Genomic DNA, 27,478 nt, shown 5'->3' on the forward strand with positions numbered 1-27,478 from the left:
GCTTCATCGAGGAAGATGTACGACGCGTTTATCGCAACTGATGCTTTCTATGCGAAAGCATAAGTTATGAAGAAAACTTTAATTGTTATGCTATTATAATTAGTTCCTTCTCGTACTTCTCATGCGATAAATCATGAATAAATGCTATATATATTGCATGTGATTTATATATCAACCTTTGCAGCTTGTACACGAACGCAATGTTTCCGGACGTTCACTTTTGTTTTTCCAATAAAGAAAAAAAATCACCGTAAAACGTGATTTGTAATATTAAGCGAGGAGAATATTTAATTTCAAAGTTCGCATTCGATGAATGAAATTGTATTTACCGCGCACGCTGCGAGAAAATATAGATCATACGAGCTATCAAACCCGGCCTTGTCACAACTGGTGCATGAATGTCGCTCCGGTCACATTCACACACACTGATTTTATATGACATGCTGTGATTTTGTTAAATCTTTCCTCAGGCAACGACGATGTTTTGCGGTTTTCACTGATGCAATTCACGAGAGTGCGCTGTATTAAATAGAACTGGGCATTTAGTATCTGAAATTCTGTTCCAAAAATAAAATATATTGTTTTCAGGCAAGCAATCGGGATGAAATGGCGCGTCCGGGATCGATAAATACCCGCCAAGTGCCGCCCTTTAAGCCTTTGCCATTTGGAACAGCTCGACCATTAGCCCAACAGCCGGAACGGCAGAAGCTGGTGGTGAATTCGACGGCGATTAAAACGGCGTCAGTGGTACCGCAGGCGCAGCTAGATGCGCTGCAGCAACAGCATCAGCGAATTCACCAGGAGGCCAAGTTAAAGCAACAACAGAGAATACAACAGGAGGCGTTGGCGCTGCAGGTACTAAAGCAGCAACGTCAACAACAGCAGGAGGCCATGAGACAGCAGCATATGCAAAAGATGCAACAAATGCAGAAGCAGCAGCAAATCCTAGCGCAAAGGCAGCAGATCATGACAATACCGAATAAGAAAGATCAAGTAAGATTTGGATGATTTATTGAGGTTGCTCAATTAACATTTCACTTTAATTTATATTTTAATATGAAGAGATATTGAAGATAAAGAATAGATGTTATTTCTCTTTATAGTCGTGGATTTAATTATCCCAATAAAAAACTCATACATTTTCTGTGTTATTGTAATAAATCTTTGTACTTGATTACTAAGATTAACTTAAATCTTGGTAAGTAATTTGTGGCATTTCTAAAATGCATCCGCTTTCCATTTTAGCCATTGCAGATGATAGCGGTGACAGGAACAGTACCGAAGCTATCTAATGTTGTCGCTGCAATTCCGCAAAGTGGTATGGTCGAAGCCGAAGTCCTTTCCCCGTCATCATCAAAGGTAACGGGTAATTTGGTCTCGTCAAATGCTGCTTTGCCACCTTTCATTGCGATGCCGCAATCATCGGCGAAACTCACAAACAGAATCGGTAACGGTGGTTTGCTACAAGATGCCGATAATGAAGTATCGAAAGATGATTATACTCAGGTAATCGATATAATTTTATTAAAATTATATGTTTAATTATTAAAATCTTTTATATTATCTAATGTATATTATTATTGCTATCTATTATTTTATTATTATACTTTTATTACCTATACTATTGTATATTTACTACTGTATATTTATTATTATATATGTTTGTTAATATTATATGTATTATAAATTACCTTCTAGTATAAATTATATGCAATATAAATTATCTTGAATTATATCTTTTTATATTAACCATCTAACTCTTACATGTCAATAAAAAGAATGTTTTGCAACAATTAATCGATATCGAGATGTACTTGAGAAAAGATAAATTTTAAAGTTATAAATTATTATTTTCTCACGCAGCTACCTTTGCCGAGCGATGAGATGGCTGCTTCAGTGAACGAAATGACGTTGCTTTCGTTGCAGCCTATCGCTGCATCTGAAACCAGTCAACTACTGCCTGTTCAACAAAATGAAAAACCGCAGTCTCTACCTGACAGCTTACCATCTTTGGCTCCTATCCAGGGTATGGAAACTTCTTTAAAAGCTCTTGCGGAGGCAAGTAATATTACTCTAGAAGCCTTGGAAGCGGCAATTCTCCTGAGACAACAGCAGCTTCTTAAAAAACAGCAAGGACCTTTGACAACAAGTACCACAACCACAGTGGCACCTCTTAGAAAGTAATTTACATCTAATCAATATTTTTACTTTTCATATATCTAATCAATCTTTCACGCAGTTAATATTTTTACATAGAATAAAATTAATTTTTCTATAACATAGTTTCTAATATACTAGAAATATATAATAATGATAATATAACAAGTCAGAGATGAGATAGCGAGACATTTTTTTTGTGTTAAGTAAATACAATTCCGGAGCCACCAAGGTGATGAACGCGCCCCGGGAATACTATCCGGTAGGATATGACAAAAATTTCGACGACAACTTTGCAAGTCGCGTTGACCTGCCTGACACGAGCTTCTACTGTGGCGATCAAAAGCATTTCCCAGGTCTCTATGCTGACGAAGATCTAGGCTGCATGGTAAATTTTTTGAATATTGTATATAATATATACATAAATATACAATTCAAGAAAAAACCTTTTTAAATTACACATACATAGTTACACTTAAATATAAATCATGACATAAATATTACATACGAAAAACTTTGGCCTTATTATTTTAATTAAAAATTATTTTTGTGCAAAAAGGTGTTTCATGTTTGCGCACTGACGGATGATGGACTGATTATGAAGAGTTTCCTCTGTCCGGAATCGACGTTGTTTGATCAAACGATTCTGAAATGCAACTGGTGGTTCTACGTGGACTGCAAAGCTTCCAAGAGCTTATACGACAGCAATATTCCTATAAGCAAGAGTTACCAGCTGATGAAAGCCTTGGCGTTTTTCTCGGCGTATAAAAATCACGAAAACGGAACAAGCAATGAACAAGCAAACGAAAATATTGAATCAAAAGAGATATAAATTCTTGAATTAATAGTAAATCAAAAGTTTATAGAATTGTAATCAATAAGCTCAATTTTCCTTATCTGGAAATTATCGTATTTCTATGATAAATTTTCTTATCTAGTTTTAAAATGCGCTAAAACTTTTATCTGTATATATAATTTATTTGATTAAGAGAGAAAGAGAAAATAGAAAATAAGTTAGATTTCTATTTTATATAGAAGCAATGTAAATAGTACACGTTCCTGGTTCTCGATCATAATTTGTTGAATAATAATATATATTATAGATATATCTCTTCTGCTTAAAATTTTTCTTTCCATTAAAACTAACGTGTTTGATAATAAAACACAAAAGCAAAGAAGTATGAGGTGAGGAAACGACAGAAAATGAAAAAAGCGCAACATTTTTATTAATGCTCGATATACATTTATGGTTATATGAGAACAGTGTGAACTTAAATCTGCAATAATGCTGCATTACTATTAAACGAATCAGCAATTACGCGCGATCAGTCTCTTTCTGTTTTTTTCTGACACTTATATCTACGAATTCGTGAACTTCGTATTAAATTATTCGTATGCGCACGCATAGCATTATATCTATATTTCTATATATAGAAACGCATATAAAACGTACAAAAGTTTTGTTATATAGATGTATTTATTAAATCATAAAAAATTATCTGGTAATTGGTAAACAATGAAAACGAGTTCTAATTGACGATATGTTAACAGAGAATACTACTAAAGGCAAATTTTTGCATTGAAGCGTCATCGTAAAACATAATTGTCGATAAGTTTCTACTCCAAATCTTGCTTGGTTCGAGAACACGATAGACAGCAAGACTCTTGATAAAATTGGTAAGAGCAGAGCCGAGCTTGCGTGACTAAATTACAGTTAGCTATTTTATCCTTGCAAAGTGGATTGTTCTCAACACCTGAAATGAATAAAATAACACATGGACTAACTTTTTTTTAAAGAAGATTTTGTAAATTCTCTACAGTAGTTTTATAAATTATTTATAAGATAATTATTGTATAAAAAAATATTTACTATCTGTATAAATATAATATAAATAATTTGCGTCATAAACTCTCACACAAACACACACTCACACAATAAGAGAAAGAGAAAAGGAGAAGGAAAGAAATCGTTTTACCATTTGTGATTTCAGGATCGTCCTGAATAACCCTGTGAGAATTTTCAGACATACGTAAATCGTCCTTGCAAGGATAATCGTTGCATGTCCTTCGAGATATCGGTCGATCGTCCTCTCGGCAATGAATTTGATGAGGTTCTGGTAATTGACCGTCCGGATTTAAGCATCGCACTTCTCGTTTTTGAATACCTTTACCACAGGATCGCGAACACTATAAACGGATTATAAAAGTAATTATAATTTGTTAATAAATCTGTAAAAAACTTTATACTAGAGTACTTGAGATTTTTATTTTGACAATGAAGGGATATAAGTATAATAACAAAATTTACCGTCGTCCAGTCCGATATAAACCAGGTAGATACGCAAGGATGTTCTCTGCAAGGTTTCCTAGTTTCCGGCTTGTTCGCAGGACAATTCATGTCTAAGACGACACGTAGAGAACCTCGAAGACTTGTAACACAAACCACATCTCTAACTTGCTCACCCAAGTCACAGCTTGAGGAACACTAATAAATATAAAATCAACTAAAATAATTATAAAATTATTTTTGTACTGTAATAATTAGAAAGTGAGAGAAAAGATGCATATGTATAACGATATTATTTTTTAAAACAAATTTTGGTTTAAAATGAATTTTTTTATAAAGTTATTAGATGATTATGTTTAAATTTGACCTTCGTCCACGGTCCTGTGAACCATTGACCGCTACAAGTTCTGTTACTTGCGCAACCTCTGGAAATTTCGGGTCGGATAGATTCATCACAGTATTCTTTCTCAGCGCCTACCTCGCAAAAAACCCTTCTAGTTTGAATTCCTATTCCACATTCCGCCGAGCACTGAAATCAATAATTTTAAGTTTTAGAAACTGATATTGTCAGTCTGCATTATACTAAATTTTTAGACAATACAATAATTTCGTACCTCTTTTTCATCAGTATGATACACAGAATATATAAATTATTATTTATGTAATTAGTTTTGGACATGTACAATGCTCTTTCAGAAAGTTCTGATAATGAAAATCATTAGAAAAATTTTTAAACAACTATTTTGTCCAAAAAAAACTCGTAATTTCGAATATAAAGGCGAGCTTTTGGTTGTATTTCGAAAATTCTCCTTCTTATTAAATTGTTCTATTGTAGTTCTGGTCATGAATTATTTTTGTAATCAGAACTCTTTAGGAGAGCATTGTATACGTATACCCAGAACTACACGATATAAGATAAGATTTGCGTGTTAATATTGAATCAATCGTACATACATTTCTAGTAAAACGACAATTAATTCACAAATATTTCTTGAATAGTAACAGATTACCTGGTTAGACCATTCAGTAAATAACCATTGCGGGCTCTGAATATTCGCAGAAACGATACTTAATGGCGTTGATTTCGCTAAACACGGTCCTAAGTCGCAGATTTCATGTATTTCAGGCTTCTCCGAAAGATCACACGGAGTATCATGAGTAATGCAAGTTACGACTCTCGTTCTTTTCCCTATGCTGCAAGACGTGGAGCACTTTGAAACAAATGACAAAAATATCATATTTAATTAATTGAAATATATTTCTATATGTACATTTTAAATAAACCAACATACAATATTACGAAATACATGTTATAAGTATGCTATTTGTTGATTTATGTTATACTATTTAACAATAATTTGACAAATTACAAATTAAAAAAAGTCTTCTTAGATTCTCAGAATATAGCCACAGCGATCGCGAATCAAGAAAATCAAATTTTTCCCGATTCGCGATTGCTGTGGCATTTTTTAATTATTGTCAGTCATTAAAGAGATAATTAATTTTTTTTAATTTAGAGATCCATTTTAGATATTATTATGTTAGGTATATTGACATGTATGTTTTTTCAAAATTTTTTATTATTAAACTGAGGAAAAATATAAATCAAATTTGATTAATATATTATTAAAACAAATTACTTATTTATTAATATGTTTTATTAATAATGAATTAATATGTTTAATATGTTTAAGCAAGCTTAAAAATATGGGAAAACGTCAACAAAATAATTCTCAGTTTGAAAATTAGAAATTTCGAAAAGCCGTGTCAATATCTAACATAATGATATCAGGACATAATAAATCGGGACCTAAAATTTGGAAAAAATTAATTAATACTTTTATGGCTGACATTAATAAAAAATGTTGTAAAACTATAGAACTCGTCAAAAACTATAAAATTGATTAGTTTAAATTCAAAAAATGACATGATACGTTAACTTTCAGTCAAATTAGCACATCTTTCTAAATTTAAGCAATAAAATTTTATAATTTTCAACGAGTTCTATAGTTCTTATAGCATAGTTCCGACCTTTGGCTGTCACTAAATAAATATTTAACCCCAAAAACTCGCATGTTCGAATATAGGGATGATATCCTGACCGTATTTCGAGCATTTTGTTTATTGTAAACTAATTCTCGTACAGTCCTGGGGCACGTACATAGATTATCCAAAAAATTCTATCCATAAAAATATTTAAGAAATTTTTTAGACAATTATTTAATTCGAAAAACTCGTGGATAAAATTAATTATCGCTTTAATGACTTAAAGTAATTAAAAAATTAAAGAGCGAGCTTTAAAATATAGGAAAACGTCAATGACATTTTTAACAGAAAATACGAACGAAAAAATAAAATTTTCTACAAAAATCTTTTGATCAAATATCTATGGTTTTATTAGACTCGCGCGAGACTTCATACCCCTCATATCTATCACGTTGCGCGGCTTGCGCGAGACTGATTCTCATGCGGGGTATCGCGAGCGCGGGCCCGATGGTCACATGACCAGTGGTCACATGACTAGTGGTCACATGACTAGTGGTCATGTGACTAGTGGTCATGTGACCATCGGTCCCGCGCTCGCGATACCTCGTACAAGAATCAGTCTCGTGCGAGTCGCGCACTGTAATGGATGTGTGGGGTGTACTAATCTGATCACATAATCAGTTTCGCACAAGCCGTGCAGCGTAACAGACGTGCGAATCTAATGGAAGCGCAGATATTTTTATTAAAGATTTCTGTAGAAAATTATATTTTTTCTGTTAAAAATGTATATATTGAATTTTTATAAATCACGTAATTAATAAATATATTTCTATTAAATTTATTTTAATCCTGCGGGAAAATTTTTGAATCCGCAATTTTTTGGAAATTGACAATTTTATTGAGAGTACTAATAGCCCCCCGAAGAGTTCTATCGATTACCCTTATTGTTTAATGCGCTAAAATGAATAGAAAAAAAGTTATACGGCCTTCACACACACAAATTGGAAAAAAATATAAAGTTAGCCCCCCATAACTTTAAGTGCTATTTTTGATGCTTTAAACGGCCAAACTATTTCTAAAGTCGATAGAGAACTCTAGAATTAAGGGGGCGACCAGAATTCTAATAATTTGTCCAAAATTTAAAAAATGGTCGCTAACTTCTCATACTCATAAAATAATCCTTCCAATAGGTACACCTTGATGTTAGTGAGAGCTTAGTACCTGAAAGGTATATCCTAAAGAGAAAGCCAAGTACCCAAACAATTCGGCAATGTAGTAAAAGTATTATCATGAATTGCAAATAATTTATATGTAAAGAGAGTTTTAACGAAATGTTAATTTGCTAATTAAATCTTAAAATAATATTATGTTGAAAATATTAAATTTGTAATATGTTGTAAATATGTTATACAATACCTAATCCGCCATTAATATTTTTTGACAGATATTAGCTGATATCTGTCAAAAATATTAATCGAGTTTACAATATTATAATATATTATTTACAACATAACTCTTGCGATAACAGCCGCTGATTTAATGATTTAATATACCTTTTTTAGAAAGGAATATATATTGATACGAATTGATTTGTTCCACTGATAATGAGATAAGTAACGGAATAAGATTACCTGGGACCAATCGCCGACAGTCCATCGTGGTGACGATGTTTGAGAGGACGTCTGCGTCGACGTCTGCTTGATTTCTTCACACGCTGGCATTTCGCACACTTCACTTGTCAGCAAATCTCTCGATTTTGTGCAAGCACCATCAGCGATTCGCATCGTTAAGGAAGGTTTCACCTCCTGAACGCACTCGAGTTCCCGAGTGCGAACTCCGGAACCACAGGAAGTAGAACAGTCACTCCATGGTCCGCCGCGCCATCTTTTAAATATACAGTTTGATATCAGTTTCAAAGAACTAAGGAGACTGGTAATTAAGTAATCATGAACAATTAATTAAATTTTGGTGATATAATAATTAAAACATATTTTTATTCATTATTTATTCATAGCAATATAGTTTTAGTTTAAATCTTCCTGCGATGTTATAATAATATACTTTTTTTATATGTAGCTTTGTTTTCTATTAAATATTATTTCTCGCGAATGTTTTATTATAATTATTTAATATCTTTACATTATTGTAACACACACTTTTTAAACATTTAAACTAAAATTGGCTTACCTGGGCGGACATGGCCTAGTATTGCATCTCAGACGAACTTCCCGCGGCTTTTCTAACGCATGACATCTCTTCTCCGGCACCTGCTGCTGCGTGTGTTCTTTAATACACACGTGTCTAAGTGTCTGAACACCTTGTGTAACACACAGAGGTCCTTTGTATCCGCAAATATGCATAAATCACCATTAAACAAACTAATTATTAGCTAGTTCTTATTTACCTCCGCCGCATAATTTACTGCAATCGCTATAACCAATCGCCTTCCAAGAAAATTTTCTTCTTTTGTAACGCCGAGGTAAATATGGAGTTGTTACATTGCTCAATCCAGGTCCAGTCTCGACTCTAAAATTAAATTCCTTTAGTCCATTACGAAAAAGAATATACACTGCGCGCGTTTTTAACTATTAAATAGAACATTTTAGATATAATTATATTAAAATGTAAACTGTAATTCACATTTGTGTAAAACGCCAAATTGATTATAGAGTTTATCAGAAATGTGTCTTACCTTCTAGTTTTCAAACCAGACTCAATGCCTTTATTTGAAACTGTAAATATATATTTTGTCAAGAATTTTATAATTTACTATTAATATTTTTATTGCTTCTTAAGAAGAAAAGTAAAAATGCTAAAAATCTTTTTATCTAATTTTCTCTGTTTTATGTAAAGTAAGTCTAAACATATAAGAATTCAAGTAAAATAGTAAAAAATAATAGAAACGTTCTCTTTAGAACAAAAAATATTTGATAGAGAATATCAGAAGATTACTTTCCATTTAATGTTTATATTATAATATGCATATATTATGTTAAAATAATACCTGTGTTATGAGCAAGATGACTTCTCGGTAGATTCGTATTTCCAGAAATGACGTATCGATAAACAATTCCAGGGTTTGGTTCTTGATATAAAACCTACGGAATAATAATCGAATGCTTAATTATTTTTATGTATAAATATCATAATTTATAATTATATAATTGCTTAATTATTTAATTTTAATGTTATATCCAAAAGTAGAGAAGCGTAAGTAATATAACTCCAGTAAATATAGAGTCTATATATGATTTATGTCGATGTGTGGTGGAAACTCAGCGGTGAAAGGGTTAAGTAGAACACGGTTGAACCCATTAACGCCCACGATTGTCCGAGCACAACAATGTATTATATCGCTACTCGTAAAACGTCATTGTGACCATCGCGACGATATCTGCAATTTGGCCGAAGGACGCAAAATATTCCACAGAATAACTACAGATTGGGCATATTTTGTACATATGTTTGTAATTTCTTTGTAAATGATTCAATGATATTTATCGCACATAAATAATTTACTCCGCTTTAATTAGATTATTTTTCTATTTAGATGCATATGCATTTATTATAATATATAATATCTTTATATCTCATAAGACGCGGGAAAGATTGCCTCTTTCTTCGTATATGTGTGCATTCATATAAAAGTTAAACTTTACATAGTTTATTAATATCCTCGTTCATATATATATATTACTTACCATGACATCTATAGGTTCCTGTAATGGTCCGGCGGCAGAAAAACTCTCTAAATTCTGAGAACCCTGACGTAGATAGATAAACGTTGTTCCGGCCGCCTTGTACTCACCGGACCAGTTAATAGTATAATTTCCATTCAACAGGTAACTGCCATCATGCAATCTAATCGCTGCAAATTTATTATTACATTTTGTTATATTCTTTTAAAATTGAAAGAAACACATTAAAAGTGTTGCAACGCTGAGAAAGATATGTATAGATAATATAATTATATCGAATTAATAATATATGTATATTCGTCGAGAAATAGTAATTTATCATTGTCCTGTATTATATTGTATTAGAATTTATTTTTAACACAACAGTTCTAGTATAATACAGTTACAGTTATTGCTTAGAACGCTTAAGAACGTGTTGCATAATACACTTATTCCAAAAAAGTGGTACATTTAAAATTTGGCAAAAAGTCACCAAATTTTAAATTACGATAACTTTGTAAATAATAAAGATAGAAAAGTGTTTAAAAAATAAAAATAAAGTTTAGAATTTTTACTTTAAGTATCTATTCATTTTAATGTTGCAAGATAAATTTATTAAAAATGGCGGATGACAAAACGAGAGCATGCAAAATTGAAAAATAATAATCCGAATTTGCCAAGGCACATGGCACGAGTCAAATGTCACAACTCAATGAAATATAAAGTACATGATAGTACAAAGTCTCCCCTTTAAAATGCTTTTTTATTCTTCTCGATACGATGATTTTTCGCAGAGTTATTTGCATTTGAATAAAAAAACTGCTTTTTACTTTAAATGCCAATAACTTTGCGAAAAATTATCGTATCAAGACGAATAAAAAAGAATTTTAAAGGGGAGACTCTGTACTATCATATGCTTTTTGTCCCATTAAATTGTGACATTTGACCCACACCATGTGCCTTGGCACACTGGGACCATTATTTTTTGATGATGCATGATTTCATTTTGTCATCCGCCATTTTTAATAAATTTATTTCGCAACGTTGAAATCAATAGATTCTTAAAGTAGAGATTCAAAACTTTATTTTCATTTTTTAGAAACCTTTCTACCTTTATTATTTACGAAGTTATCGTCATTTGAAATTTAGTGATTTTTTCCAAATTTTAAGTCTACCGCTTTTTTAGAGTGTATATTAAACTAGTTATAAAAAATCATGGTATGACCCCAATTATTCGCAAATAATCTACTACTTCTATTTATAGAACAGCGATGATCTCGACACGTCGATTGACACGTATCATGTTAAAGCCAGCAATCACGATCGTTTAAAGCAAGACTTACGCGTACAATGGTGGTCGTTTATGAGCAAGTTTACGGTTGCGAGAGATTTATGTAATCCACGTGGCATGGACCGGTGCATCTAATTTAGCAGAACAGTGGGTCCCGTTTCACTTATGAGAACATCGCGACTGATTAGATTACATTGCTTTACGCCGAACGCGCAGAAAATGAGTAGATTAAAAAAATTCATAGAATTCAATTTTCAAAATCTTATCTTTGCTCTTTAAATTTATTTCGAGTTTTGAGATTTTTATCAGAAAAATTAAATTAAATATTTATCAAATATGTATCTTAGCGAAGAAGTACTTGTTAGCGAAGAAGTCCTTAAAGCGTACGCTTTAGCAAATTTAAAATAGATTGTTCAGTTGTGTTTATTACTCATTGAATTTGTTTTGCAGTTCTCTACAACTCTACATTATTATTTTAAAAAAGCACATGGTTTTATTTAAAAATGTCAACGTGATCTTGCTTTTTTATCAAACAAAAAATGCTCAGTCAATTTTTATTATTGCAATTTATTGTCGGTTAGAAACTGATAAATTTCTGTTCATAATATTTTTGTCAGATTATCGTAAGCGCCTTAAAAATTATAGCGACGAGGACCATCCTATATGTAAATCTTTACATAAGAATGGCGGATGACAAAATGAAATCATGCATCATCGAAAAATAATGATCCCAGTGTGCCAAGGCACATGGTGTGGGTCAAATGTAACATTTTATATTGATATTTTTGTATTTATTCCTTGAATTCTGAAAGATTATATAGATTTAGTTTCACACGGAGCGATTTCCTATCCACTTCTCTCGAGTCATACATCTTTGCAAATTAGGTGAGGATAATGGGAGGTGCAATCGCGTCGGCGGTGAATGAATGTTCCGACAGCATTGTTAACGATCGCGACTAATCACGCCGCGGGCGATTCATTTGCTTATCGATCGACGCGATCATTGCATAGAAGACGCATCGATTACGATCTGTTGTGCTCGCATCCTGTGAAAGGCAATCATTATGTTACCCTGATCGAGCGATGAATAAATTTGAAAGGTATTGAAGGCGGTAATGATGATTACCTTCAGATGCAATAAATCAAAGTTTGATTTCTAATCGCATTTTAAATGTTTATATGACAAATTTGTTAAAGAATAATGCCATGTTGTGAATATTTAAATTAAGATTATTGTTATACTTAAATATTCTTTTTAAAATTAATATTTCTTTTTTTTATTATTATGCATTTTTTTTAATTCTTTATTATTTGCTGCTTTTAATATCATTATTAAGTCTTATAATGTCATTCGTTTTTTATTAACTGATAATATCATTTATTGCGAATTTTTTAATTAATATACAGCACTTTTAAAAACTTTCTTCTAAAAAGTTTAGAAAACTAGATCATATCTAATATACACTAAATTAAATTAATAAAGATAGCTTACGATTAATTTTTTATTGTTGTAAAAATAATCTTATGATTTATTACATTCTTCGAAAAGTATAATTTTAAGACTCAAGGACTGGCATACGACATAAAATTTGCACGATTATAGTTACATAAAGGCATTTTAACGCCTAATTTTACGCATGTTACACTGAAGAGAAAACGAATCGATTAGTTTTCGCAAATTCAATAGTCATAAGTCATAACCATTAATAACGCCATTTGTCATATATCTTGTTTTACGAGAAGCTATTATTTTTCAAGATTTCTTTTTCAGGAATCACCAAGACGCCTGGCGCAGATGACTAATCGATTACTTAACCTGATGCCGTTGATTTAATATTTGCATGCGTTTCCAATAATTCTTAATCTTTTTATAGCTTCTCATAAATTTTTTTTCAATGCAAGTCTAAATAATATTTCGTAATTTTATCGAAGTCAGTGATATTATTTTTAGTCGCGTCTCCAATAATTTTCGATTGCATAAGCAAAATATCTGTTGTTGAATTAATTTTTGTCTGTAATCATTCGCGTGAATCGTCGATGATTTTAATCGTCGGGTGCGGTTGGGTGTTTAACGACTACGCCATGTAAACGGGTTACTGTAAACAGTGCATATAAACGGTGAGAAATCAACGGTAGGTGGAAATGCATTCCTCGCAACCGGTTGCCTGCGATTTCCACGAAATCCATAACGATACTCCACTGAATTACTTTATCTGGCGCCAATCGCGCAATTAATGTTAGAATCTTGATAGGATCTTGATGGGAACGTTAATAAAAAGAATCTTCCTCTAGTCACGTCCTGTAGTCATGTAACGTTCAATTTACATTGCAAAATATACAAAGTTGCGTATGCACAAATATCAATTTATATCTTGCAATAATAGAGCAATTACTATCCATTTCTTTCTTGTGTTACTTATCATTAAAAAATTGAACATTTTATAATGTTACGGCTTTAGAATATAACTAGAAACATCAGAGCACTTTAGTAAATCCGTATATATAATCACAACTATAATAATAAAAAACATTTCTTATACTATATAAGTAAAATATATTGATGATAAACTTATAGATTACATTGTAAGGAACATCTTATTTAAATATATATGCGTATATATATATATATATATATATATGCGTACTTTGCATTTATTTAAATAAGATGTTTCTTACGATACTGTGTATATATATACATATATATATATATATATATATATAAACATAATAACATTTTTTATACTATATAAGTAAAATATATTGATGATAAACTTATAGATTACATTGTAAGGAACATCTTATTTAAATATATATGCGTATATATATATATATATATATATATATATATATGCGTACTTTGCATTTATTTAAATAAGATGTTCCTTACGATACTGTATATATACATATATATATATATATATATATATATATATATATATACACGCTTAAAATGTATAATATATATAATAGAATAATTAAATATAAGAATCTGTACGCTGATGTTCTTGGTGCAAAAATAACTATCAAAATATTTAAATAAAATATTTTTAAAGCCACAATCTCCACTTGATTCCTCTCGACCAATAGAGCCAAACGCGATGTTATTGCGACAATTATGAAGGAAGGAACAGGAGGAATTTTTGAGATCCCAACCATAGGATTCAAATTCCTTTCCAAAATGTTCTTTCCTTCATAATTGTCGCAATAACATCGCGTTTGGCTCTATTGGTCGAGAGGAATCAAGTGGAGATTGTGGCTTTAAAAATTAAAAGAGCTGACTAAATAAGTATTCAAAATATTTTTAGCTGGTTCCAAAGTAGTAAAATCGACCATTTATTTTGGCGAACTTTATATTGCGCAAACTATTATTATGTATTTTAAATAGAAAAATTTGTACGTTGGTATGTTCTTGGTGGAAAAATAATCTGCAGACAATATACTATCAAAATATTTAAATAAAATATTTATGGCTGATTCCAAAGTATTAAATATATCAACAATTTGTCTCCGCTTTGTAGACTGTTATTATGTATTGTATATTTTAAATAAGTAGAAAACTCAACGTAAAATCGAACGGAAATAGCTTAGCTCTTTTAATTTAGTTTATAATCACAAATTCCTATTTCTCTTACCAAGATAGTTCTGCGTGTGACGGAGTTCGGTCACGTTCAATGCCAAGGCGCCACGCGGAACAACCGCAACCAAATTGTAGCCCGGTTCCAAAGTCGGTTCCGTGAAAATTCCGTCTATCAGATGACCGCTGCCAAATCTCACGCCAGCCTGAAACAATCGATATAATAGGACATGTTAGAACGATCAAGAAATTCACACAAAGAATAATAAATTATGCGATTTCACGGAACTGAAATTAAATCCGTATTTTAGTGCTCAAGATCAAAGTCTGAGCAGTTTGTTGAACGGATCGTGGGCGACGAATGACGTTTCTGGTTGCACTTCTATTTTTCCAGATGTCAAAGCGGCATCGGTGGACGTCAGAGAACGCGAATCACTGCGCTGATGCGAATCTGCGAAATGAATTAATAGGAAATGGCACACCCGCAGCCAGATGACTGATGCAGACAGGCGATGCGCTTGTATGCTCGATAAATATCTCGATGCACCGATTACGACAAAGCATGACAAAGCCGCGAAAGTAATGCAAAAATTTTGCAACACAATGCGATACAAAAATTGTTAATGGCTGTCAAATAGTTTTTTAAACAATAAAGCTGTCATCTCCTATATTTTAATTTCCAATCGTAACACTTTAATCGCGACTGTGTATTTCTTAACAGACTGTCGCACATTCGGATGATGTGACAGAATGCAGGCGAATTGAAACTAATACATCATTGTGACAACTCCATAATTTCGCGTTATTTTTTTTCGATGTAGAGAAGTATTTTACATACTTACATATTTTACAAAAATAAATATTGGTCGTCAATTTTCTATCCAAAAAAATGGCGTAAATAGAGAAATACCATTTAAACATTTGACTCTTATATTTTTTAATAAAAAAACATAAATAAATATATTATAAAATCAAATTAGAACAAACAAATTTTTAAAGAAATATATGCTGTCTATAAAAAACACAAAGTAAAATTTACATAAAAATGTTATTTATTGCATCCATTTTTCTTAGAACACCCTATGCATGAGAACACTAAAATAGAATGAAAGCAAGATCTTATTACATCGAAACGATGGAATGTTTTTGCTTCCTTGCCAGATCGCCGCGTAAAATCATCAAGGTTAATTAAACTATCAAACGATAGTTGGAGATGCAAGATGCGCAATTTGACCTGAATCGCGATTAAAGTATTATCATGGTCTGTATGTGGCCACATGGTTCTATTCGTAGCACGTACCAGTCTCTATGTTAGTTTCTTCTAATCTAACCACAAGCTTCTTCGATTGCTACTATCTGCAATAAATCATTTCTCTTCCCTCCTCCCTTTAAGCATTGCTTTGGCAAATTATTTTCACACTATTTTATATCACTATTCACAAATAATCCTGTTTAATAATTATAATATTTTATTAAATTTCTAAAATGAAATAAACTTATTAATTATATCTAATTAATAATAGAAACTGAAAAATATAAATTGAGACATATACATATATATATATATATATATATATATATATATATATATATATTGCATTCTTTTATTTAACATAAAAACATAAATAAAAATTGTAATGAGTATCAGAGAGAAAGAGAGAGAGAGTTCATATTTTCTCGATTTTCTTTAGCAATATAGTTTTTGCTCAGTACCTATGTAAAAAATAATTGCAACATCATAAATCGACAGTTTACACGTCGGAGATCATTCTGAAAGAGTGACGGGGCTCAATCGAGTCTGGTCATTCATTTTCAACCAGGTCTAATCGGCGCAAACTGCACATCAAGCCGCGCCCAAACTGACACTCCTCTCTCCAATTGGATTAACTCGGGATGAATGTCAACTTTGCTAGCCGTTTGTATACGCGCGATCGCGCGATGTTAATTGTATGAATATCGCATGAGAGCAAATTTATAAATCGACGGCGAACAATGAGTGTACAGTGGCGTAAAACGCGTTCGATGCTCAAGCCGCGAAAGAGAAAGAGATTTCAGGACTATCGAGAAAATGATATAAATAAACAGGGGATTATAAATGTTCCTCTGGTTTAGAGGAACCAGTCGAAGAACTAATGGGTACGACTTTTACGATTGTGTAAGCTACGAGATCAAAATAATTTCTCGAGTGTATCTTTTATCGCAATTTTCTCAAGAAAATAAGAAACAGATATTTGCAATAATTTATTGTTCGATTTTTACTGACAATTACAATAAAATATTACTAGATCCAATTAAATCTGATCTTTATGTTAAATAGAATTTATACATATATACATACAAAGCCGTTAGAAAATTAAATTTAGATCGAGCATTATAAATATATCACTGATAAATGTTTCTTTGAAACAAAACTGTTGCGTTCAAGTGAAACAACTTCATCTTAGCGAATAACAAAATTTATTGAATCTCATCGTAAATAATAATGTACGAGCCATAATTCTGTCGAGCCTAGGAACATAGCTTCCTCGTCTGGCCACATCAGGTGTTTACACTGCGATAAAATAACGCGCGCGCGTATGTACACTCCGTGTACTGTAGAATAACGAATGAATATGCGATTAAGAGGGAACCATCTTTGGGTGACTGAATGATCTCCTCGGTTCCCTCTGAGATTACATCAAGCGCATGTGTGGTTTCTCTCATTTAATTACCAGCTCACATATATATATTATACGTCCAACTCATTAATTTAATTTAATTTAATCTCGTTAAAAATCGATAACAGAAAGAGACCGATTTATATGTATATTTCGTCATTTCGATTATTTAAAAAAATAATCTCTTACTATAGAGTTTTTGTTTGCAACATATTTCTTTTTTTTTTTCAATATTTATCCGTATTTATACCGACAAACAATGCATGTAGAAACGCGATCTAGGAAAACGAATGCACTTCCTAAGCACCGGCTTAGCTGGATTATGCGTAATGTCACCGCCGCAAGAGAAAGATTGAATAAACCTGTGAGACAGCGCCGCGGTGCATCTCTCCCCTTTTTACGATAATCAAGATCGACGGCGTTGAGCCGATCGCCTCACGATGATATTCAACGTTGAATCTCTGCTTAGCGCTTATTTTCAGTGTGTTATTTTCGTGGCCACTCAAGCCGTTAAATCCCCATCGCCCTAAATGCGGCGCATAATGACGAACCCGCTGCGCGTTTTATACGCGACGCTTTTTTTTATAGATCTGCTATTGGGTCAAACGTTAAAATTCTTTGGAAAATGCTTACTTTGTTTCCATGGACAAATCACTGATTAAATGATAAAAAATTATAATATTAATATTTTCGAGATTTGAGTAAAATATGTGATAAATTCACGATAAAGATTTTTTAGTAAAAAATATATTTGCACGGATCATCAAATCCTGACGTTGTTATTTCGATGTAAAACGTGACATTTTAATGTTCGCAACATAGAGCATATTTATTGTTCCTTTCAAGTCGGAAAATACGCCCGGTTATTTTCGCAACATATTGTCACGAGTGACATGATGACTTTTGTGAGGTACTTTGAATAATGGAGCTTGCCATTTATCTTTTCCACGCAGGATTAACAAAGTTTGCTAAAACTGCAAACACTTAAACGTCGAGCATATAAAATGCTTAGACGCAGACAACGACGGCGACAAAGAGGCTGGCCGACGACGTGTGTCTTCTCGGTAGAGTCAGTTGAGGAAATTCTGTTCTGCTCTCGAGACGACGAGAAATCTCACGAGCTATTAAACGAAACAGATACACAGCAAATAAAGACGTCGTCGCGATTTTGTAAAGCGAGGGCACGCTGGAACGATCGGAGCAAACTTCTGGCGCCACGTTCTCACAATAATGAAGACGAATAGTCGCCACATAAACATGTCAAATACGTTCAAGCGAGTGAAAGCTGCGATCTCTTGTCGGCGGTAGAAAAATAAAACAGTGGTCACCCGCAGAATCTTTTCACTGTTCGACGAACATTATTCAGATCTTAACGTCTCTCTCCAAACACGTGTGTTATACTTCTTATGTATTACATCTTAGTTTTCGTCTTGTGCTCATAACGTTACAAAGACATATATATGATAGCGATTAAAATTTACATTAAACATTTTACAAAGAAAGGGAGATAAAGAATGGGAATTTGCTCTGCCAATCTGTAACTTTTATCTTCAAATTTTACACATTAAAAAAATTATAGCTTAGAAGAGTTTTTTGCCATATGTATTAAAAGAGATAACAGTTTCTTGCGCGCAAAACATTAGTATTGAGAGACAGTAACAGAAATATTTGTAAAAATTGTACAATTCTTGTTGACAAATTCTGGACAATTAAGATTCCGAGTTCGAATCATATGGCAGGAAGTTGCACATTCTCTCTGCTCCGATTATATTATTCTGCCATTCTAAAAATACGCATTGCCGACAACACTTAGCCGCAAGAATGCGTTAAGCGAGACTTCCTACTCAACACATTCGAAACATACTAGCTATTCAAACATAACTTTACATCACAGACACCGAAACTCGATTGTGCGAATATTACCTGAAAGTTCGATTAACTTCGTCGTCTTTGGGTGTCGCCGCTCATTCTCATGAGGGATAAACCGCATCCTCGCGCGTCCTTAAATTATCCATAATTAAGCGCCACCACTAGCGTTTGAATTATGCTAATAAAAGTGATATTTCTCGAGCTGTGGTTGGTTCAGTCGAGGTAATATTATGATGCTATTAGTATACAAGGTTGATCGTTTGTTCCGATTAATATCCTGCGATACCTTCGTTCTTTTTATGAAAAGCAAAGTAATACTTTAGACTTTTTCCTTAGACACAATTATTCTCGTCATGCTGCGTTTTTCATTGACGTGAACGTGATTAATAGATGTGTATAATAATTTGCATAAACACCATCGCGTCATGTGATCTGAATCTAACAACCGGAAGTTTTCATATGCAATGACGGATAATGCACGAATAATGAGAAATAAATTTTTTTCATGCTCCATATAAACTCAATTAAAAAACTTAGTACAATTTTATAAATTATATAAAATTTATAAATAATCAGAGTTAAAACATATTTGCTGCGTCAAAATGAGCTATATAAGAAATAATTTTATTTTTTTATTCATAAACTCTTTATGTCGTTATATTGTTAGTTATTTTAATTATTCCAAGTTTTAACTCCCTCATACAATTTACTATTTTATTTTACTTAATATAATATTTTATTCGTCTTATATAGATTCTATTTTACATGTTTCCCAGAAATTTATTCTAGCTACCATATCCAATGACGTTAACTACGCATCGGTGCATTAACCTCCGTCGAAAATATATGCGCGCATTTTCGAAGAATTTCTGCCATGTATGTAGATAAAGCTACGTTCTCTCTCTCTCTCTTATGAAAGACTCTTATCAGCATGAAACGAAGAATCTATCTCCGTGTAACACTTTTTTTATTACCTCGTAGAAGCCGAATATCGTCGATGAGAGTCTCTCATCGTCGATTGAAAAAAGATCAGGGACCAAAAAAAATAATAGAGAAATAATTCAATTTGCTGTGTCTTCAAAATTGATGAATTTTGAAAAATTTTTATAAACTCATCTGAATTTTTTGTAGATTTTAAATATTATTTATATATATATATTTTTAATAAAACATATTTTATCAAAACTGATTATTAACAAGAGAAATATAGAAACAAAAAATTATTATAAATTTTAATTATTACACAATCTCGATTATACATAATGGTTAATAAATTGTTTCATGTTTCACTTTACTTTTAGTCTCGTGTCAATCTTATATAATGGAATTACGCCATTTCACGTCAATGCAATGGTGTGAAAATTTTCATCCTTTACTTTCCCGTTCCTGAAGGAAAATTACGTGATCGATCTCAGTGGTTAGGACCGGCAGCGCAATGTTCGTGACATATGCCGGAACATATTTAAGAACAATTTCGCCCACGTTTGGCGTACGAGTTTGACATTGGGCTGCGGCCGGCTGGCCGTGTTAATGGCGCGATAAATCACACGTCAATATATGTTAGTCGCGCGCTGCGCTTATGCCTTACCGTTAAAGATAGCAGCAAAAAGGGAAAGATGAGTAGATGCATCTTGAGGGGATTTTCGCTCACTCTCTTTCTCTTTCTGTCGGTCTTACTGTTGACGCATCTCCGCTGCAGCTTCCGGTGGATGTCGCACACTCTCCGCCTCGCACTGCGTCCGTCTGATCTTTATGTCATTTTTCACTTGCGCGTTACGATGTCAATTAATTTCTCTGTCGATTAAGTCTATCTTCGATCAGCGACAAAAATTTGTAAATCGCCGAAAAATTGTTCTTTTATGGACTCTTCCTTGTGACTTCCTATTTAAATATTTAATTCTTTATATAAAATTTAATTATTTATTTTTTTATAATATTATATGTATAATAGATATTTAGAACACACATTATTAATATATATGTTAGTATAGATAAATATATTTTTTTCACTAGTATATAGATAATTTTAAATTTTCCTTTTATTTGAATGAATTATTTTATAATATAATTATAATATAATTAATTTTTAGCGCAATAATTAATGTTTATTTAAAGATAATATTAATTAAAAGTTAAAGATTAAAATAATCTCTCTCTTGACTATCCAACCGTAATATTTAAATATAGTTATTAAGAATTTCTTTTACGTATGAACTCGAGGAATTCTTTCGTAATACTATCTTCTTTCAATACACATATCTTTTCGCGCGATTACCATATAATCCTGTATTATTGAATCTTCAAGTATCATTTCCGCGATATTTTGCGAATGGTAATGATAAGAACATTATCATAGTAACATTCCAAAGATAAAACCCGGCGAATACTGAGATAAATCGCATGGAATGCAATTACATCATCATCTTCATAAAATTCCGACGAGATTCGTAATTTTACGAGACCTTTATTGAACCTTTATGATAAGTTCAGCTTTGCATAAACGTTCAACAAGACATCTCTTAAGTGACGAGTTTATTATTTTGCATACATGTCTCTTGAATTTATTCACAATTATTTTCTATTTGTATCTCTTATTTTTTATATCATATCACACTTTCCTTGTAAAAATTAAATCAAAATAACGTTTTAAATACTTTAAGAACGTGGCTGGATTTTTTTTTTAAATAATGTAACAGTTCTTTTAGAAATAATGCACTAATGGATTAAAAAAGGAATCAAATATTAATCGAATATTAAATATTTTTATTAACATAATTTATGTATTTTAATAAAATATCAAATAATATGAATACACTTGCTACATTATATACATTTTTACATTTGAAATAATTTTGCTGTAAAGAGTGTGTCGCTATTCAATATTAATAATATTGTTAATAAATTGCAAGGGTATCTTTTTGCAATTATTTAACATAATTATTTTTTATCTGAATTTTATATCTGAGAAAATAGTTATCTGTTGGTGTTTTATGTGTTGTATTTATTATAATTAGAAAAACACATATGTTATTTTATTTTTTAAATCCAAGCAATAAACTAGAAAATCGATAGAGATTAATAAGATTATGATGATTAATGTAGTCAAATCTTACTAGCCATTGATTTAATTAATACCTCGCGACTTAATTATCGTTATAACTTGTTTGCATTTAAGCGATTGATTTGACATTCAAACCAAATGTTACGGCGTGACGCTAGAGAGGCTATCCAAGGCGAAGGAAATTGGATATTAGAGAAGTCATCGGTTGGCGTATGTGCATGTGAGTGCATATGCACGTATAATACTTTCATGCTCCAGTTGCTAGTGAGCGTTAGACAAGAACTTATATTACCCGTACGTCGACCTGTCGAAGGTGGAGTAGCCTGAAGCTAGAATTATCCGCAGATTGCACGGAATCAAAGATTTCTCTATTCATTTCCATATTATGCATTTCAAGATATCTCAAGATTTAGATAAAGAATATCCTGCAAAATTTTCTTTAAACGAAACTTTTCCTTCTAATTCGCAATCTTGTTTTATCAAAGTCAATCGATGAAAATCAATGAATGGTCTTCGGGAATGTTTAGTCCGTTAATTGATTTCCATCGGATGCATCGCAATTAATCTCGATTTACCAAATAGAAATGTTTCCGCGCAAGTCTAATGCCCGCGTTGCGAGATAAATCACCGACAAAGCCGCAGTCGCGTCGCTAATTATGCGACTGCACTTGCATAATCGGCCATGATAAATTCGCGGCCGAGTCGAGGCGCTCATTTTTGTAGAGACGAAACCCGACGCGACGCAACAAACGCAAATCAAATGCTCCGTTCGTCGCGGATATATTCTGAAATGCGATAGTTCCCCGAGATAATCTCAATGCACCGCATCGTGTGCTGCTACGCACAATGCTGTCGCGTAAGTGCACCGCACTTTTGTTCGGTGACAAACGTATACGTTCGCATAAAGTCGAAAAAAGATTGTCGGATCTGACAGTCCGTTACGGCGATAGCGACGCGTGTATTATTTACGCGCGCAAACGCGTGATAAATGCAAATTAACACGCGCGATATACGATCGTTAAATTGCATACGAATTGCTCATTAAGCTTACAATTATTACCGGCCCGAGAGCGCATGTCGCGCACGCCAGCAAATCATAGACCGGGCGCACGGATAACGAATAAATCGCGCACATGCATAATTGCGCGGAATCAGTTTATTCACTTTTTTGCAACATGTGTAGCCCTCAAATTGAAGATAATTATCGTTTTGAAGAAAAAATTTCATGCGATTAATATGTCGTGCGATATACGTAGCTCACTTTACTTGGAATCGCTATTTTATTGATATCTTATAATATTGCATTATAATTTATGCAACATAAAAGTGTAAATTAAAATTGCAATAGCTCTTTTGTCGACAAGGCGTATTAACATTTTATATGTCATAAATTCTCACTTTTTCTCTATGAAAAAAGTTACGTTAAAATCGAATTATTAAGAGAACATTTTCGCTTTCATGTAAATAATAAAATAATGAGCGACCCGTTAATTTGTTAGAATCTTCCGCAATGTAATAATTATTATTTTTAAATCGCTATGTGATAAGTAAACAGATCTTTTATACAAGTGTACGTTGAAAATATCACACGCATATTCAGAGTGCGTATAAAAGCTCTCATTGGGAAATTATTTGCATTTCCGTGTATACACATTTTCTAAACATATCGTTGTTTATTAGACGTCTAACTTTATTGCAGCGAAAACACGTCGCATCGCGACGCAATGGAGCATTTAAGGGGAATCTTCTTACGCAAGTCGCGGTGTACCGTTTATTTTTACGATTATCGAACCGCCAGTATTACCGCACTATTAATACACGTTTGCAAAAGGCGTACTTGTGAACAAGATTATAAACAAGAAGTAATTTTTGAACAAGTAGTGCGACATCTAACTAATTATAGCTTTACACATTTTTGACTGCACTTTGTTAACTGCTGCGTTAGCAATTATGCAAACCGCGATAATCATAAGAATGAAACTGGACGGTATTACGCGAGCTCTAATCATCGAAATAAATATAGTTTGTTTAACCATCGTTACGTATAATTAAAACATAATTTATTATGTATAATTTTTATTAATAAAATCTATTTTTGTTTAATCTGCGTGATTTATGTATAAAATTATATTAATTGCTGCGTGATAAATCTCTATTTAAACTATATTTTACAGAGTTATAATTTAAAATAAGTAATGCATATTTATATAACTGTCAATCCTAAGAATATTTTTTAAATTTTATTTAAAGCGTTGAAAAATTATTTACGTCTGCATTAAAAAGTTACCAACATCAAGTTGTGATCGATGCAGTTACTTGACTAACCTGTTGCATTAAGTAGTAAAGTCAACTTTTTTATTTAATTTGATATGTATATAATTAAATTATATTAATTATACTGTCGTGTTAAATCACACTTTATTCAAAATTTTACAGAATTATAACTTAAAATAAAGTAATTGCACATTTCATAACTGATTCTAAGAATATTATTTTTTTTGTTAATTTTGCTTAAAGTGTTAGAAAACAAATCTTTATACCTACAATTTAATTTAAAAAATGTTGAAATCAAGTTCTAAACGATGCCACCACTTGACTAACCTGTTGCGCCGAGTTCAAATTGTACGTGCGACTGTTGACAGAGAACGAGCACACACTAAAACCGGACACGGTAGCCAAAATCAACTCTCACATCAATCACAAAATTGTCTTCCATTCGTGAATTTGCAAAGCAAATTATTATCACATCTTGGTGATATGAGATTCATTTCAATTAACCGCACTTTAATTACACAATTATCTCAAATGAATAATGTTTGTGTGTAGGTGCGCTCGGTTTATAAACTAATTTATCGCCGGTTAATTCACCAGCTGATTGATTCACCAGCGATTGATTCCGATCGATGAGCAAAACAATGTTTATCAATATTGCAATTGCAAATATGCAGGGATACGGAATATCTGCACACAAGGGACTTTTATCACCTGATACTTTCTTCGATATTATCTCACGCGTAAAGCTAGACAAAGTGTAGCAAGAGATGCATGTTGTAGCTCGGATGAAGAGACCGAGAACCGAGTTCCTCTGTCAGAGGTGTCGTTTCGTACTGACGGCTCCCGTCGATGCAGGACTGACTTTATACGCCCGCGTGGAGTCGCAGAATAGAGCTTTGGGTGCCTCCGCCATGGCGCCGTCACCTGGCAACTAAGTATAAAAGACGTTATTTTAATAACGATGCAAGTCCATTCTGTTCTTTGTTTTATGATGTAAAGCTTAGAGTAACACAAAAAAAATGTTCAGAAAATATATTGATTAGGACAGACTTCTAGCTATCATACAATTCATTGGAGAACACACATTCGATGATATTATATAAACTAAATATACATTTATCTTCAAAATATTATAAATATCAAAAAAGAGTTTTTATACAAAATTTCCGATAATAAAATATTAAATATATTATTTCGAAAAACAGGTCAGAAATTAATTTATTAATTTATAAAATTACTTTATTAATGTTATTTAAAACCTATATATAGAAGTCTGTGTTTAAAACACAAACGTAAATTTTGCGACACATCCACTAAAATTAAACTGTGATAACAGTTTATATCTAATCTAAAGGTGAACCTGAGATATACGGTTTATGTGTGTATGACATTTGTGATATTATAATTAATTTGTAAAATTAATATTGTAATGTTTTTGGGATTGTGGTATTATAATTAGCAGAGCTGCAAAATATAGATTTTTTCCAGAATATTGTTTTTTCTTATTCATTAATAATGAAGTCTTGAACGAATATGACAATTTCGATAAACTTGATCGATCTCTTCCCTTCTACAGAGCAAAAAGAGAAAAGTTGCAACCGGTCGTACGTCAAAATGTTATCGCGAAGCATCGATACAATATGTAATATACACATAAAACATATCTCGGCTATTCACCGCTCTCTCTAGATTATTTATTTACATATATTTTTACACATAAAGTTTTCTTTTGTACAAATACATTCCGTTCATGTTATTATTTCCTATATACTAACTTGTTAATCTTTTTTTAATATTTCTTAACATACAATATTAAAAAGCACTGATCTACATTGATAAATTAGTTTCTAAATTATACACAAATTCAAGCGTGCTCTGAAAATACCGTAATTAATTGAGAAAACCGATTACTTGAAGCGATTTTCGAGGGAAACGATGACAGCAGCTGACACTGATAAGCCGGTCGACTTTCGCCGGAGTAACTTAACATCTCATTCGCAGCCTAGACGCGTCCGCACGAACAGCCTGTAATTAGCGGCCGACTCGGTGGCGATTTAATAAGTTTCCCCGAGCAAATTATCGAGTGGGGCGCTACGTAGATAGAATTAGCCACGCCGGTCCGTCGGCTGATATCACTAAATTACTGCGTTCCTAGAGCAAGGAGTGCGTCCGGAGTCTTGCATCTTGTATTATCGTCGTTCATCAGCCTCCGCTATGTTCGCTTACGCGAGGTATAAATAAATATATCGGGTCATCCTCTCGATCGCACCGTTAAAGTACGAGAAATCATTTTCGTGCGATATTATCTTATATTCACTTAAGTATCTTTCTGCGAACTAACTGATCGTTTTGAGAAAAACCCCTCGGCAAAATGCAAAGCATTTCCTATACAACTATAGTCAAATATATAAGTGTGTGTGTTCGGTAGTTTAACTTGAATAAATCGTTTAAAACATCATAATAAAAATGACGCTGGAAAAATTAATTATAACAGTATATATTCTACAATGTATTTTAATACTCTTATGCACTATTATTTTTAAAATAGCTTACATACGCGCGCGCGCGCGTTTCATGTTATTTTTAATTTTTTTAAATTATATGTTTAAAGAAAAGTATCCCTCTCTATAATAATTTAACTAATA

General features: G+C 32.4%; 2 protein-coding genes across 6 annotated transcripts in view; one reads left to right on the forward strand and one right to left on the reverse strand.

Moving 5' to 3' along the window:
* mtg (mind the gap) overlaps nucleotides 1-4,401 on the forward strand; it is a 17,116-nt gene extending 12,715 nt beyond the window's left edge. For both annotated transcript variants that reach the window (XM_029316559.2, XM_029316560.2), the window contains 5 exons: nucleotides 589-993; nucleotides 1,246-1,506; nucleotides 1,864-2,180; nucleotides 2,365-2,545; nucleotides 2,717-4,401. In XM_029316559.2, coding sequence (XP_029172392.2) covers nucleotides 589-993; nucleotides 1,246-1,506; nucleotides 1,864-2,180; nucleotides 2,365-2,545; nucleotides 2,717-2,989 — 1,437 coding nt within the window. In that variant the 3' untranslated portion in view covers nucleotides 2,990-4,401. The remainder of the gene's footprint in view (nucleotides 1-588; nucleotides 994-1,245; nucleotides 1,507-1,863; nucleotides 2,181-2,364; nucleotides 2,546-2,716) is intronic.
* On the reverse strand, nucleotides 3,362-25,689 carry LOC114941542 (thrombospondin type-1 domain-containing protein 4). Of its 4 annotated transcripts, none has more exons than XM_029316558.2 (14): nucleotides 25,545-25,689; nucleotides 21,087-21,379; nucleotides 15,031-15,178; nucleotides 10,132-10,298; nucleotides 9,435-9,528; nucleotides 9,123-9,162; nucleotides 8,835-8,956; nucleotides 8,618-8,747; nucleotides 8,062-8,314; nucleotides 5,455-5,655; nucleotides 4,812-4,973; nucleotides 4,466-4,642; nucleotides 4,134-4,344; nucleotides 3,362-3,911 (listed from the first exon to the last, which is right to left on the reverse strand). In XM_029316558.2, the coding sequence occupies exons 2-14, from the start codon at nucleotides 21,126-21,128 to the stop codon at nucleotides 3,775-3,777; spliced, it is 1,884 nt and encodes a 627-aa protein (XP_029172391.1). In that variant the 5' UTR covers nucleotides 21,129-21,379; nucleotides 25,545-25,689; the 3' UTR covers nucleotides 3,362-3,774. The 4 variants fall into 4 exon arrangements, with proteins under 4 accessions (XP_029172391.1, XP_029172390.1, XP_029172389.1 ...); XM_029316557.2 differs by having other exon boundaries at nucleotides 25,161-25,689; XM_029316556.2 differs by having other exon boundaries at nucleotides 25,104-25,689.
* Between the last annotated feature and the right edge of the window lie 1,789 nt (nucleotides 25,690-27,478).

This window comes from Nylanderia fulva, unplaced genomic scaffold (assembly GCF_048542155.1).
Source record: "Nylanderia fulva isolate GAGA-0341 unplaced genomic scaffold, ASM4854215v1 Scaffold8, whole genome shotgun sequence".
Classification (NCBI taxonomy): domain Eukaryota; kingdom Metazoa; phylum Arthropoda; class Insecta; order Hymenoptera; family Formicidae; genus Nylanderia; species Nylanderia fulva.

Coding starts and splice junctions, on each gene's coding strand:
- LOC114941542 (XM_029316558.2), bottom strand. CDS start 21,128: ATGCATCTACTCATCTTTCCCTTTTTGCTGCTATCTTTAACG. Junction 15,179..21,086: donor TTTTGCTGCTATCTTTAACG/GTAAGGCATAAG, acceptor CGATTGTTTCAG/GCTGGCGTGAGATTTGGCAG. Junction 8,315..8,617: donor ACTAGGCCATGTCCGCCCAG/GTAAGCCAATTT, acceptor TATATTTAAAAG/ATGGCGCGGCGGACCATGGA.